The sequence below is a fragment of the Brachycentrus maculatus genome, unplaced genomic scaffold (genome assembly GCF_059751285.1).
Source record: "Brachycentrus maculatus isolate JH-2025_06_01 unplaced genomic scaffold, ASM5975128v1 h1tg000131l, whole genome shotgun sequence".
NCBI classification, from domain to species: Eukaryota; Metazoa; Arthropoda; class Insecta; order Trichoptera; family Brachycentridae; genus Brachycentrus; species Brachycentrus maculatus.
Window position 1 is genome coordinate 722138 of NW_028280884.1, and position 15352 is coordinate 737489.

General features: G+C 33.6%; 1 protein-coding gene across 2 annotated transcripts in view; it reads left to right on the forward strand.

The window, feature by feature from the left end:
- The first annotated feature begins 563 nt into the window (after positions 1–563).
- Positions 564–15352, forward strand: part of Cals (calsyntenin 1) — a 51341-nt gene continuing 36552 nt past the window's right edge. For both annotated transcript variants that reach the window (XM_088260272.1, XM_088260273.1), the window contains exon 1: positions 564–796. In XM_088260272.1, the coding sequence (XP_088116398.1) occupies positions 709–796 (88 nt within the window). In that variant the 5' untranslated portion in view covers positions 564–708. The remainder of the gene's footprint in view (positions 797–15352) is intronic.

A 15352-nucleotide genomic window follows, 5' to 3' on the forward strand; every position in this document is an offset into this window, starting at 1 on the left:
AATAAGCGAATTTTGGAAATTTTGGAATTTTGGAATTTTGGACCGAGGAAAACTTGGCACAATCAGGTATGTCAAATACTTGAAAGCGGCCGGGTCAGGAGTCGTAATAATCGTCAGGTATGTATGAGGAGATGCATGAACGTAGAAGAGACAAAGAATGTTTGCAAAGACAGAGTGGTGTGGCGTTCGATTCTCTCTCCCTACCCCTGCGGGGAAGCGGCTTGATGGTTAGTTAGTTAGAATTTTGGAAATGAACATAAAAGAGGTTGTTGTTTACTTTTTAAAATTCGAAGATATATTAAAAATAAATATTTCAAATGTAAATTAAGCATAATCCAATATTAAAAGAAACTCAATTCTCAGTCGGGAATGACAATTAATATAATTTGTTAGTTTTTAGTTGGGAGTAGTAATTACCTACATTTATTTTAAAACAGTTTTCAAGATTATTTTTAATTGGATCATTTTTAATCACACAAGCTACATTTTATTTGAATTTGCCGCTAATGATTGTCGCGATACATTTGTATTAGACATAAGCGTCTGCGCGAGGCCCTTTCTCTATGAATGTATACAATCGATGAAAATCCATCCGCCATTTGCGAAGCTTCTCCGTGTGCCGCCCGTGTGTTGTGTGTGTCGGATTATGTCAAGTGAATTATAATCGTATTTGTTCTTCAATAGTTTCCAAAAAACCAAGAGGACACGATGATTGTGAGAGTATTATTTGTGGGGTTCCTTTGCTTCGCTGTCGGCGCTGCCTCGAGCATCAGTTTCTCCGAAACGGACAATGAAGGTAAGTCAATTTGTTTCTGTTCGTATTCTCGACCTTTTCTGCTCCCCCGATTACGTATCAGCGGCGGACGCCCTTGGTAAACAGAAAAGCTAATTATTTCGCGAACGGGGTAAAGAAAAATGAATCTTTCGTGTTATGCGTAATAACTTTCTTAGAAAAGGGTAAAATCGTTTAGAAATGTGTCACCCTTGTATGTATATAGGTATACCAAAGCAGCTGTCCATTTCGATGTGTGCTCGTATTATTGATCAATTTACCGGGTTTATGCATTCTGCTGGTGTTTTTTACTCGTGTTTTAGGCTATAGCAACGAGTTACCTTGGTAGCAACTCCATTTTCTGGGCTAAGGGTAAATAGAAATACGAAGCCATCTGCTGTATTTCTCGGTAGTGTCGAATTACTGTAGCACAGGTATATTTTAACAGGCCAACTGGATTGACCAGTTTTCTACAGAATGTCACAAGATTTTACCACTTTACTGAAAGCGAGGCGCACAAATTAAGCGGAAATATTGAACGTCTCGAAATTGGACAATTTCCAATGCGTAAATTGATTTTCCAACTCATATAATCTTTTAATGTTTTTAACTTTATTGCAATTTCTCGTAACAACTCTTTTGAGAAAATAAAATCATTTTTTTATACGTAGATATTTTTTTACAGAACATATTATTTCTACAGAAAAAAATACTCATATAATTGAATAATTAAATAGAAAAAAACATGTTTTTTAAACTATACTTGTAACTTTTTTAACTGTTACATTATGTGACAATAAAAAATATATAAATAAATACGTAGGTATTATATCTCAAATAAATTATTATACAAATAAAATACCCCCAGTAGCGTAGTGGTTAGCGCGTTTGGCTGCTGTGCCAAGGGTCCCGGGTTCGAATAAAATATTTTTTTCTCTTTATTTCCCTTGCATATTTTACAATGACCCTTTCTTTACATTATTTTTTCAGATAATTAAAAAAAAAAGTTTTATAATTAAAAAAAATATATTCATTAGGGACTTCTCTTTTGATTCTTCTGTCTCTCATTCGCACCCATTGGTGCATAGGGCACCGCATCACATCGAAATCGAAATCATATTAGTTTGATTGTCAATCATATGAAGGGTGGAGTATCCGTCTTGTAGTTCAGATTCTTAAATTTGTAAGTGTAATATATTTGATATAATACAGATGATGTGAGTGAAGGAGCTGAGGTTGAAGGACGTCACTGCTATACAGGAAAGAAAATGGAGGAGAATTATTGGCTAGTAAATAATCACAACATTTTGAGTTTATCCAAATATTTGTTCATAAATCTGGGTTTCTCCACTTAGAAATTATACATTTTTGACATCTCAACATAGATGAAGAAGAGTATGGAAGTCTGGGCATTTACGGGGCTAACGAATGTCATAGGCTGGTTTAAGTGATCACTTTACACACGTGTAACATTCACCAATTCCACCCATGATTAACAGCCACACTATTCAAATTCTCGGAAGTTCTATGTATATGATCCAATTTCGGTCTATTTTTATGACGGAGCCTATGACGGTCGTAAGCCCCGTAAATGCCCAGGCTTCCACATTATTCTTCATCTATGTTGAGATGTCAAAAAATAATATGAAAAATAACTCCTACAATTGGAAATAATCCAGATTTGTGAACAAGTATTTGGACAAACTCAAAATGTTGTAAAATAAATCTTCATTAGGTGCTGAGTACCTACTTAGTTCTCTTATAAAATACCGTATTTGGAATGTTTCCAACCTGTTTCCATCTATCTCTCTCTTTCTCTCTTGTAAAGTGTATCGTAATTGTCACATAATTGTCACATAATTGTCACACAATCACACAAAAGAGGAAACTCGATTAAAATTCAAAGAAAAACATGCCGCACATGTTTCGTTTGTGTTATTCATCAATATGCAACGGCATATCAACTAACCCCAATCAATTTCAGACTCTAAACTTTCTCATACATATCGCTTGCTAATGCCAAAGGGCCACAACGCAAAACAAAATTAAACTCTTTATTCCAAAAATGGTATCTTAATCGATGTATGATAGATGTGCGAATAGTGAAATAAGGAAGGAATGCAAAGCTGTGATAAGCATTATCAATAAAATTAAGAATGGTGTGTTGAGATGGTTTGGACATGTAGAACGAATGAGTGAGGAAAGAACGGTAAAACAAATTTATGAGGCGAATGTTAGCGGGAAAAGAAGCAGAGGAAGACCGAGAAAAACATGGCACGATCAGGTATGCCAAATACTTGAAAGTGGTCAGGTTAGGAGTCGTTACAATCGGCGGGTATGTATGAGGAGATGCATGAACGTGGAAGAGGCGAAGAATGTTTGCAAGGACAGAGTGGTGTGGCGCTCTATTCTCTCTGCCTAACCCTGCGGGGAAGCGACGTGATGGTTAGTTAGTTAGTTAGTTAGTTAGTTAGTTAGTATCTTAATCGTCGACATTTTCATATTTAAAAAAAGACACCCATGATTCTAGCGTTAGAAATGGACATTTCTAACGCTAGAATCATGGGTGTCTTTCAAATATGAAAATGTTGACGATTTAGATACCATTTTTGGATCATGAATAAGGAGTTTAATTATTATTTTTTTGCCTTGTGGCCCTTTGGCATTTGACCAGCGATATATGAAATTCGTAAAAAGTTATATATAAAATTTGTAAAAGTAAAATCCATCATTAATTTATTTGAATTTAATTTGATTAATTTTTAATTTATACTGTTTTAGTACAGAAGAGCGCGATCGCGCTTCTAGATAGTTCTATCGGAAATATATAGCACTGAAGGTTATTATCCTTATTATTATTACCGAATTTATTTGTCCGCCTCCGTAGTGTAATGGTCAGCACGCTCGGCTACCGTTCTGGAGGTCCCGGGTTCGATTCCCAAGGGGGGTAAAATAAATATAAGTGATTTTTTCACTGTAATATTTATTCAATATTACCCTGGACTGGTACCTGAAGCGGAAGGCTGATCACCTTTCCTTCATGTGTAAACGACCAAGATAACACTGCGTTTAAATGACGCAGTGCCCTATGCACCATTGGGTGCGGATAAGGGTTTTTTTAATTTTTATTATTACCAGTTATTTAGTGTCTAAAGTGATCACTTCAACCTCCCAGTGGCAGGTCGTAAGCTCTATAAATACCTAGTTTCATATTTTTTCCAGCAACATTGAAGAAACTCATATCTTCTTTGCTGTGTTCGCACAATTCACTTCGTATGAATTTCAATATGATATATTTTAATCAGCAGTTTATTAATTAAAATTTCTCTGAATTCCAAATGTAGAAATACTGATGACTCTTTAAAAACAGCAAAAATAAAAAATAAAATACAACAAAACTATTTGAAGTACTTCAAGATTTCCAGATAATTCTTTGCAAACAATAATGCCTCTATATAATTTTTTTTTTTTTTAAGGTACCTACATAGATACATTTTTTAAACATTTTTATATGTATTACGGCTCTTTAGGCATAGCCTGTGTTGTGCCGAAATACTTACATGTTAATACAATATATTTTTTGTATGTTTTAAATTACTAGATTTTATACATTAGGATTTACAGTAGAAAGGTTTTACAATATAATAATTACAAATATTAAACCTGGACTCTAATTAATTCTCTTTTCACCTTATCCCTACCAATGAGAAGCAACCATCGACAGACACTGTTCATAAAACATGCTCAATTTTGGAATTCTTAATGGTTACAAATATATTACATATGTATATATTATCATTATTCTTCTTTTTCTGCTTGGTGTAGGCCTTGTGGCCTGTTTTTAAAGGGGATTAGCCTCCTGCGATGTCGATTCCCAGCTGTCGATACATCTCTTTGGTGGTCTGCCCGGAAGTCTTCTACTTTGGGGTTAGCCGTACAGTGCAATGTGGGGTAGTCTGGATGGTTTCATTCTCCTCACATGCACATTGTCTCCTTCGTTGTCTTCCCCACCAAGCGACATCATCAAACTTGCATATTGTAATCAGACAGGAGAAAGTGACCAACTAATAAAACGTAAAATGTTCAGGAGGGCCGTTTAAGTCACTTTTGCTTGGCAACAAAATAAACATCAATGCAGTTATATTACGTGTCGGGTTGTGGTCGCGTGGTTAGTGTCGCAGACTCTTAAGTCAGAGTTTCTCGGTTCGAACCCACTCTACAACAATTTGATACCTATTTCTAATAATGAGCCGCTTAGGCTCACAGAAATAGTATGAAATTGAAATATTTGTGTAAATAATAAAAAACACAAATTTTTCTCTTGTAAAATTAAAAAATAATAATAATCAATTATTTATTGATTCGGCATCAACTTTGTGGGATTACATGTTGATTATTAAAAAAAAAACACTTGTAATAAACCACTTAATGAATGTTATTTTTATTATACATGACTAGTTTCGAAAACTTACATGAAAACATCTGTAAATTTTAGAAACTAGTCGTGTATAATAAAAAAAAACTCATTCAGTGGTTTATTACAAGTGTTTAATTTGAAAAAAAAATCAATGCAGTTAGTCAATATATTATACTTCCAAGTTTAAAAACCTTTGAGATTTTTCCAGGGCAATATTAAGCTACTAAGATATCAAATAGTCAATAATCACGTTTTTGTAAAAAATGCACTTGGTCACTTTCTTCTGTATGATTACAATATTTCCCTTATCCTGGTGTTCCTTCTCGTAGACTCATGCCAAGTCATTATTATTGTTTTTTTTATATATTGATATTAAAATTCTTGTTATTGTAAAGTAAGCGGAGGGCTGATCACCTTTCCTTCATATGTTAAATGATCAAGATAACACTGCGTTTGTATTATGCAGTGCCCTATGCACCATTGGGGTGCGGATAAGGGTTTTAATGAATAATTGTAAAGTACCCTCGAGATTGAAACTCATGAAAACGGCGTAGTCCATTTAAGTTAACCTTTTTTGCCAGTACACCCACGATACATTGCTATTTTTTTTTTTAACTCCTTACCTTTAATAACTCTCTTCTTCTCAACACCATATATTTATTTTGAAGAAAAACTTATATTTTCATTACAAAAACAGTGTTTTAATAAAATAAAAACAATTACGTCAGGTGTCGGGTTGTGGTCCCGTGGTTAAGTGTTGCGGACTCTTGAGACAGAGTTTCTCGGTTCTAACCCACTCTATTTGACCACAATTTGATACCTATTTCTAGTAATGAGGTTCTTAGGCTCACAGAAATAGTATGAAATTGAAGTATTTTATAAACAATAATAAAAATAAAAAATTCTATTTTTTTAATAAAAAAAGTGTTGCCTCGGTTCAAAGAAAATTATGTTGCAGGCTACCGATTATCTCGCCCTAACTCCATTCAGATGACGCACCTCATATTCTTCATTTTAGTCCTCTGCGTTTTCTGCATGCACCCAGATTTCTTGCGCAATGATTTTCACGTATATCACTTTTATATCACTTTGTCGGGACGTATACAATAAACGGGCAGACACAGTGCTTCCAATATCTCGGAATATAAACATTAAACGCCAACTCCAGAGTGATGTCATTCTTGTGTTTATGCTTTCTTGCCAAGGGTTTAGTTTTTCGATTCGAATCCTCTTTTTATATATATATTTTTCTTACATTTTGACATCTCAATAAGTATGAAGAATAATATTGATGTCTGGGTATTTACGATGATTACGACTTGTCAAAGGCTGGTTTAAGTGATCATGTAACATTCACCCTTAGTTGACAACCACACTACTCAAATTTTGGAACTTATAAACAAATTCCCGTTTTTTGTTTTATATTTTATGGAAGTCTGGGTATTAACGGGGCGTAATCATTGTTAGAATGGTGAATATTGCATGTGTGTAAAGTGATCACTTAACGAGCCTATGACAGGTCATATGCCCTGTAAATACCCAGTCTTCCATATTTTTCATCTTTGTTGGGATGTCAATATGTAAAAATAACTCCAAAACGTTAAAATAAATATCAAAATGTAAAGTGGGAGAATTAAGAGTCGAAATAATCGGCGGGTATGTATGAGGAGATGCACGAATGTAGAAGAGGCGATGAATGTTTGCAAAGACAGAGTGGTGTGCGTTCCATTCTCTCTGCCTAGTCTAGGTGTGATAGTTAGTTAAATGTAAAGTGGAGAAAACCCAGATTTGTAAACCAAAATTTTAGTTAATTCATTAATTTATTCGGCAGTCACTTTGTGGTAAAATCTAACCATTTTTAATTTGAGTTTTACTTGGTAAATACCACTATTTCTTAAAAATCTATTGTGACACGTGTTTCGATGCATTCTGCATCATTTTCAAACACCGTATGTTAAGTCAAAATAAGAAACAGTTCCTACCCCCTCTTCAGCCTTCAACGTCCCAAGGATCTAAAATTTAGAATTAGCTTAACATACGGTGTTTAAAAGTTATGCAGAATGCATTGAAACACGTGTCACAATGGATTTTAAGAAATAGTGGTATTTACTAAATAAAACTTAAATTAAAAATCTAAATTTGAGTCTTGTACTATGCGTATTTTTATGCCGCATTTGAAAAACCGATCCGTGCATCCTGTGTGTGCCTCAGATTTCCCGGTATTGTCGCGATACGTGGTTACAATCCCCATTGAGGTGGCTGAGTCATTCAGATTTAAAATAACTCGCGTAAAAGATGATCCCATTCACTTATCAATGTCCTGTATAATGTTGGCCAATCACCGTGCTGAGATAGTCATTCCCAGATTTTGCATATCCTTTTGTCCTACAACTTGACATTGATAAAATTAGATTGAATGTTATTTCCTGTATCTGCACCCAATGGCGCTTGGTCCTGCATTAGAATAATGCAATGTTATCTAGATAGTGAATTGCTCAAAGGCAATTCCGTTTTATGCTTCTAGTACTAGAACATGGTAACATTATAATGTAAAAATGGTTGCTTAAATATTCATATTGACCTTATTAGGTATCAATCTTGAGCTATTTTATTTAAAAAAAAAAAAACAAAAACAAAAAATTGTGACAATTCTTGTGAAAAGGTTATAGAAGAGTGAATGAAAAAAATTACCTCATTACCTTTATACTGTAAATTGTTATTGTATCTATTGTATATAATGTGTATAATGTAATAATAAAAAAAACCAAATAATAATAGAAATAAAAAATACATATAGAGCTGTAATACATATAGTAAACAAAAAATTATGTATCTATGAAATAAATAAATAAAAAGACAATAGGACATCCTATGGTACAACAATTTTATCATTATTAACCTGTACAGGAGTGAGTTTTTTTACATATTTTTTTTTTTACTTTTTATAATTATATCATAGTCATTGCTATAAGCAACATATTTTCTTGAATAAAAAAAAAACATTTACACCAGTAAACATGATTTATCGAAACATTGATAATTTTGACATAAATCTTAAAAATTTTGACATAATTACGTCTTAAATCATGTTTGTATTGGTCGTACATATACGACCATACTCCCGGACAGGTTGAAATAGGCCATATCGCTCACTCCTTTCAACGTCATTCATAAAAAAACTTGATTTTGCAGGAGACCGTTTTTAAAGTTTTAAAATATAATGAAATGTATTGAAAATAAATATCAAGCCACTTATTGAACTTTTTACTTTGCTACAGCTCTTTTTAGGTAAAACCTGAATGTTTTTTCTCCATTTGGAAAATATGAAGTATATTAAAAAAAATAATTAAACATTACCTTTCCTTCAAAATGCAAAAACAACACTTTCTGCCCTGTAGCGGGTAAATATTCAGTTAAAAATATACTGCTTTTGCTGGGATATAGTACACTTTCTGGGCATTCTGAAAACACGCACAACTGAAAATTGATAATTTTTGAATTATGACTTTCTTGAAAGAAGTGAGCGATATAGGCAAAATAGAAAGAAAATGAGGAAGAGGAAGGCCACGAAGGAGCTATGTGGAGCATTTAAAAGCGGCAAGCATCGTGTTATATGGATATCTTAAAATTCTGGCTTTGGACACAAAGCGAGGGTACTGCAAATACATCTTAACCTAGCTCTTAAATTTGAGAAGAAGATAATGTTGCATCTTTCCAATGTAGTGCCCCCTACACCCACTGGGTTTTGATAATTGAAGAGAGACTGTATCTAATTGCTTCCCCTTTAAAGGCTATACTCTATATTTTTTTCCCAAGTTCCTAGCAAAACAAATTACAGTTTCCGTTAATTAGAATTACTGTTCTGTCTCAAACTGCTAATAGTTTTTGTGCTCAGCAATAAGGGATCTGTGGAGAATCACACCCCAGCGCTGTTCAATCAATCAATGTGTCGGAACGTTGTTCAACGGCGGGTGGGGAGGGGGAAAAGAAAAAGAAAAAATATATATTACCTTTTTTGTGAAGCCTTTGTATTATTCTTTCCACACATTGTACTCGAGCCAAACTAATCAGATTTTGCTCTAATGAAATTTTTTATCCTCTGCCTTCCTAGTGTAGAGTTTGGCGCGTTCGGCTGCAATGCTGGAGGTCTCTGGTTCAATTTCCAGAGGGGTGAAAAAAATGTATAGGAGATTTTTTATTTTATTTTATATCACTTTAATACTACCGTGGACTGGTACTTGTAGCGCATACCTTGCCTTCGTACAATTTATTTATTTTTCACCATATATGTATTTAAATATTTAAATTAAAAATATTGTACCCTCACTGGGTTTTCCTGTATTGGGGGCACATTCTACATTACTTTTTTATATTACATTATTTGATTAGTAATTATCCTATCATAATTCATGCAATCATGAATCAATTTAATATTGCATTAATCTGATACAGTGCCTTATGCACCATTGGCCTTATGCACAATGCAGTGCCACTATCAGAGTTGATGTTAACGTCTGCTATAATCAGACAAAATATATCTGTAACTCTTGAAACTATTGAAATATTGATGTTAGCTATTTTGAAGGGACAGAGAAAGTCGCATAGTATTTTTTTAAGTTTGTATTTCAGAGTATTTACATAATATTTCAAACGTGAAGTTTAATTTATTATCTAAAGTAGTTCATAACTTACTTACATATCTGTTATTATAATAAATATAAGAATATGAAATTATAATTTAAATTTCCGCCTCCGTAGTGTAATGGTCAGCACGCTCGGCTACCGTTTTGGAGGTCCCGGGTTCGATTCCCAAGGGGGGTAAAATAAATATAAGTATTTTTTTCACTGTAATATTTATTCAATATAACCATGGACTGGCACCTGAAGCGGAGGGCTGATCACCTTTCCTTCATGTGTAAAACGATCATGATAACACTGCGTTTATAAGACACAGTGCCCTATGCACCATTGGGGTGCGGATAAGGGTTTTAATGTAATAATGTTGGAAGATTTGATACATAATATTCTGTTGCATCCATTGAACAAGATTTACACTATTCAATTTATGTACATATGTAAACTTGTATGGTCACACCCATATTGGGTCTATTCAAATCTCAAATCTGTTTCTTCCATATATGATCTAATGCAGAGGTTGTCAATCTTTTGAAAACTGAATTGATTTTTTTCTATTCAATTTAATTCAATAATAAATAAATAAAGTATATTTTTTAATACTTGTGCAGTAATGTCTTGGTGTACAGGGGGGTTTGATCAGAGATAGAAAAGAATGTTGTCATCAATTAAACTGTAAATATTAAGACGCTTATTCCAGCCGATGTCACCTTTCTACAAGCTTAATTATATTTGCCGAGGAGTTTCTGATTGGCCCACACTAGATTATCCCTCCTGTTTCCAGCACAGATTTAAATAAAAACATATTTATTTAGTTAGAAGAAACAAAAATCCACTTAATGATCTACAATATAAACCGTGTACATAATAAGCTAGGTAAATATTAAATACAATTCCCTTTAAAAAAAAACTTAATTTTAATTAATCCATTGAATATGTCGATTTTTTTAAATTCTATTCAAATCTGTTTTTTTGTACAAAATCTATAATATTAAATACATATTATTTTATACTAAATGGCATCACATGTTCATTTTTTTTATTAGAAGAAAAATGCTGTCTATAAACCACTTTTTTTTTACACTTTTGACATCTCAAGATAGATGAAGAAGAAAATGGAAGTCTAGGCATTTACTGGGCTTATGACCGTCATAGGCTTGGTTAAGTGATCACATTACACGTGTAACATTCACCAATTCTACCCATTCTGAAAATATTAAACAATAATAATAATAAATCCCTTACCGCACCCCAATGGTGCATAGGGCACTGCTTCATATAAACGCAGTGTTATCTCGATCGATTACACATGAAGGAAAGGTGATCAGCCCTCCACTTCAGGTACCAGTCCAGTGTAATATTGAATAAATATTACACTGAAAAAATCACTTATATTTATTAAACCCCCCTGGGAATCGAACCCGGGACCTCCAGAACGGTAGGCGAGCATGTTGACCATTACACTACGGAGGCATGTTGAATAGTTAAAAAAATATATTAAACAATACATAATATGAAAAAAAAAATATTTATGAAACATCAATAGTAAAACAGAATAAAAATTATTAGTTAATATGCACATATTTTAAAAATATTAAAACTGGTTGTCTACCCCTTGAAATGGTAATGAAGCATGAAATCATGAGCCATTGTGTGCCAAAGGATTATGAGCGTTGGGTCTTGCATAACTATCCTCCGCATCATAGGGGAGTGGAAGTGTTGATGTAAGAACATAATCGCGTGCAAGGCGACAGGCGGCTGATGTTAAGCGCTTCGTGTCAAATTGACTCGTGTAACTACAATATCCAAATAGCTTTTTGGATTTTTTTTGTTTTACAATTATTACCTTCATAGTTTGTTATCGATAAAATTAAGAAACGTGTGTTGAGATGGTTTAGACATGTGGAACGTATGAGTGAGGAAAGAATGGTTAAACAAATTTATGAGGCGAATACTGTTGGAAAAAGAAGCAGAGGAAGACCGAGGAAAACTTGACACAATCAGGTATGTCAAATACTTGAAAGCGGCCGGGTTAGGAGTCGTAATAATCGTTGGGTATGTATGAGGAGATGCATGAATGTAGAAGAGGCGAAGATTGTTTGCAAAGACAGAGTGGTGTGGCGTTCGATTCTTTCTGCCTACCCCTGCGGGGAAGCGGTGTGATGGTTAGCTTAGTTAGTTTAGTTTGTTAGTGTGTTTAGCTACCCTGCTGGGGGTCCCGGGTTTGATTCCCAGGAGGGGTAAAAATAAATATTAGTGATTCTACACTCCAATATTTATTCAAAATTACCCTGGACTGGTCCCTGAAGCGCAGGAGTTATAACCTTGCCTTCATGTAAGTAACGATCGAGATAACACTGTGTCAATATCATGCAGTGCCCTATGCACCACTGGATGCAGATACGGGTTAGATGAAGAAGTTTAGCGGTAAGCACATTTGGCTACCGTGCTGAATATCCTCGGTTCGATTCTCTAAGTGTCAGAATATTTTTTATTTTTTTAAAATCATTGTTAAAACAAAAGCATGGGACTGATCAACTTGTCTTTGTGTTATTAAAAATCAATTTAATATTGCTTCAAATTATGCAGTGCCCTATCCACCTTTCAGTGATGATAACGGTCAAAAGAATGAGAAAAAATGCAAAATTATATCTCAAATTATAATATTCTTTAAACGTGAATTAAAAACCGCGATTGAGTAATTTGTCACAAAGTATTTAGTCGTGGCAACTCCTTTAATTTATATTTTTTTCATTTGGCTATTTTTCGCATTGTAATATGGTAATCATTTCGAATGAACTCTGCATTTATTGAAGGTTCACGTCAGATGGATTTGGCCATGTTTGATTTATCATACAGTGACAGGACACTTTAATCTGTTACGTATTTACATAAGTTATTTGCCATTTACTTCCTACTAAATGATCCCATACGTATGAATAGCAAAAATCGAGTCAATTTACAATGAAGGCCAACTGGTTGTAATAAATGGTTCATGTTTTTATTTCACTACTGCAATATTTTATAAACAAATGCGGATAGCATTTTTTTTTGAGTTATCATGTATTTAGTTGTTTTTTTCTGATGTTTAGACAATCAAATTACGACAATATTCATAGTGACATAAAATAATTACACGAAAATTGGCATCTTAAAAAAGTTGATTAGTTGTTGAATCAGCTTTGTCCAAAAGAAAAATAAAGTAATTTTAGGACGGTTTATATCCTTAATTAAGTACTAAATAAATGGCAGCCCGCCTCCGTGGTGTAATGGTTAGCGTATTTAGCTACCGTACTGGAAGTCCCAGGTTCGAATCCCAGGGGGTGGTGAAAATTAATATTAGTAATTTTACGCTCTAATATTGATTTAATGTAACCCTGAAGCGCAGGAGTGATCACCTTGCCTGCCTGTAACTAACGATCAAGATAACACTCCGTTAATACAATGTAGTGCTTTATGCACCATTGGGTGCGAATAAGGGTTAGAAGAAGAATAAATAAATATTGAGCGTAAGTCCCTCTCCAAGCACAAGAGCTTAGTCTCTTTTTTGGAGAGGCACATTGTAACTGATATAAAATATTTTTATTTATGATAGAGAAATATTTGTGTTTTTATTATTTACACAAATTTTCAATTACATACTATTTCTGAAAGCCTAAGCGGCTCATTATTAGAAATAGGTATCAAATTGTGGTAGAGTGGGTTCCAACCGAGAAACTATGACTTAAGAGTCCGCGACACTAACCACGGGACCACAACCCGACACTAAGTAGTAATGCAGTAAAATAAAAAAATCATTTGTAAAAATATAAAGAGTATGTTTAAAATAGTCTATTTATTGATTAGGCTAAAAATATATTGTGACAATTGTTTCGCCTTGTTAGGGCATTATCAAACGAATGTTATAAACATTCGTTTGATAATGCCCTAACAAGGCGAAACAATTGTCACAATATTAATTTTTTTATGTGTTTTTGTCAATAAAATACAACTTAGTAGACTCAAAAAATCTGTGTTTGATTTAAAATTAATACAAAAATTAAAAATAGTCCATTTCTTAATTACTTAAACTATTCATTAAATTAATTCAATGCAGTGACCTATTCACCATTGGGAGTGGGTAAAGTCGGAGAAATAAAAAAAAATTACTCCTGAAGATTATTATAAACATCAGTCCTTTCCTACTGTCACCGATCTACTGAATTTATTTATCAGCCTATCGCGTTCCATCAGTTAATAAAAGTAAACTTGATTAAACGGCCTATCTGATGTTTTTTTTCGTCTTTCCCTTATGCGCAATTAACGCTGGTCTGTTTACATGATTATAAATGGATAAATTGCTATCTTTTGCCGGTATCAGCTTGTGTATACAATACAGAGTAATATTGTGCACACCCCGTTATCAACTTGTTTGCTGTGCCATGTTTTAACTTAGTCCATTGCATATATACATATATTAACACACCTTCATATTGTGAGTGACAGGAATCATGAAATATATATGTATACATTTCAATATTACAGGTGTCTCAACTTTATATGAAACATCTATTGTTATTTTTTATATAAAAGGAGATGAAAGTTTGGGCATCCCAGGGCTTATGACCTGGCATTTGGCTGGCTTAGAAGATCACTTTGTACACTTTGGCTGTCCAAACTTAAAACACATTAAGGGACATTTTTTTGTAGTATGTTTTTTTTGCATTTTTGGACTAAGTAGAATCTACTTACTTATTTATTTTTTTACAAAAATGTTAATAATATTAGTATATAACCACTTACTGAGATTTTTATGTCTACCAGTTTAGAGACGTACCCGTCTCTTCGTCAGGACAATCACTATTACAGCATATTATTGCTATAATAGTAATTGTCCTGACAAAGAGATGGGTACGTCTCGAAACCGGTAGACATAAAAATCTCGGTGAGTGGTTATTTACTAATATTATTAACATTTTTATAAAAAATAAAAAAGTAAAAATGACTAACCACAAAGTAAATGCTTTAAATATTAATAATATTGAGAATATAATCTACTTAGTCCAAAAAAACGTACTACAAAAAAATGTCCCTTACTGTGTTTTGAGTTTGGACAGCCGACTTGTGTATAGATGATAGATTTTTGGGAGGAGGATTGATGGGAGGTCCCGGGTTTGATTCCTCCCCTGGGAATCGAACCCGGGACCTCCAGTATGGTAGCCAATACCATTACACCATGGAGGCGGACAAATAATAATGGTGGGTAATAAAGTGAAAATAATTCACCAAAATACAGATGCTTCCAACTACAGGTATAAATATAAATTCATATAGTTTATATTCATTCAATAAGGGATAATTGAAAAGATTAAGAAGAGTTCTTTAAGGTGGTATGGACATGTGGAGCGAATGTATTAACAGAATGAAGACGGCCGGAAAAAAAAGGCACGATCAGATCAATCAGAGCCTAAAATCTTGTGGTGTCAAAAGTCTGCATAATCGAGGGCATATGTTACTTCCTAGATGTATGGATGTGAAGGAAGCGAGGA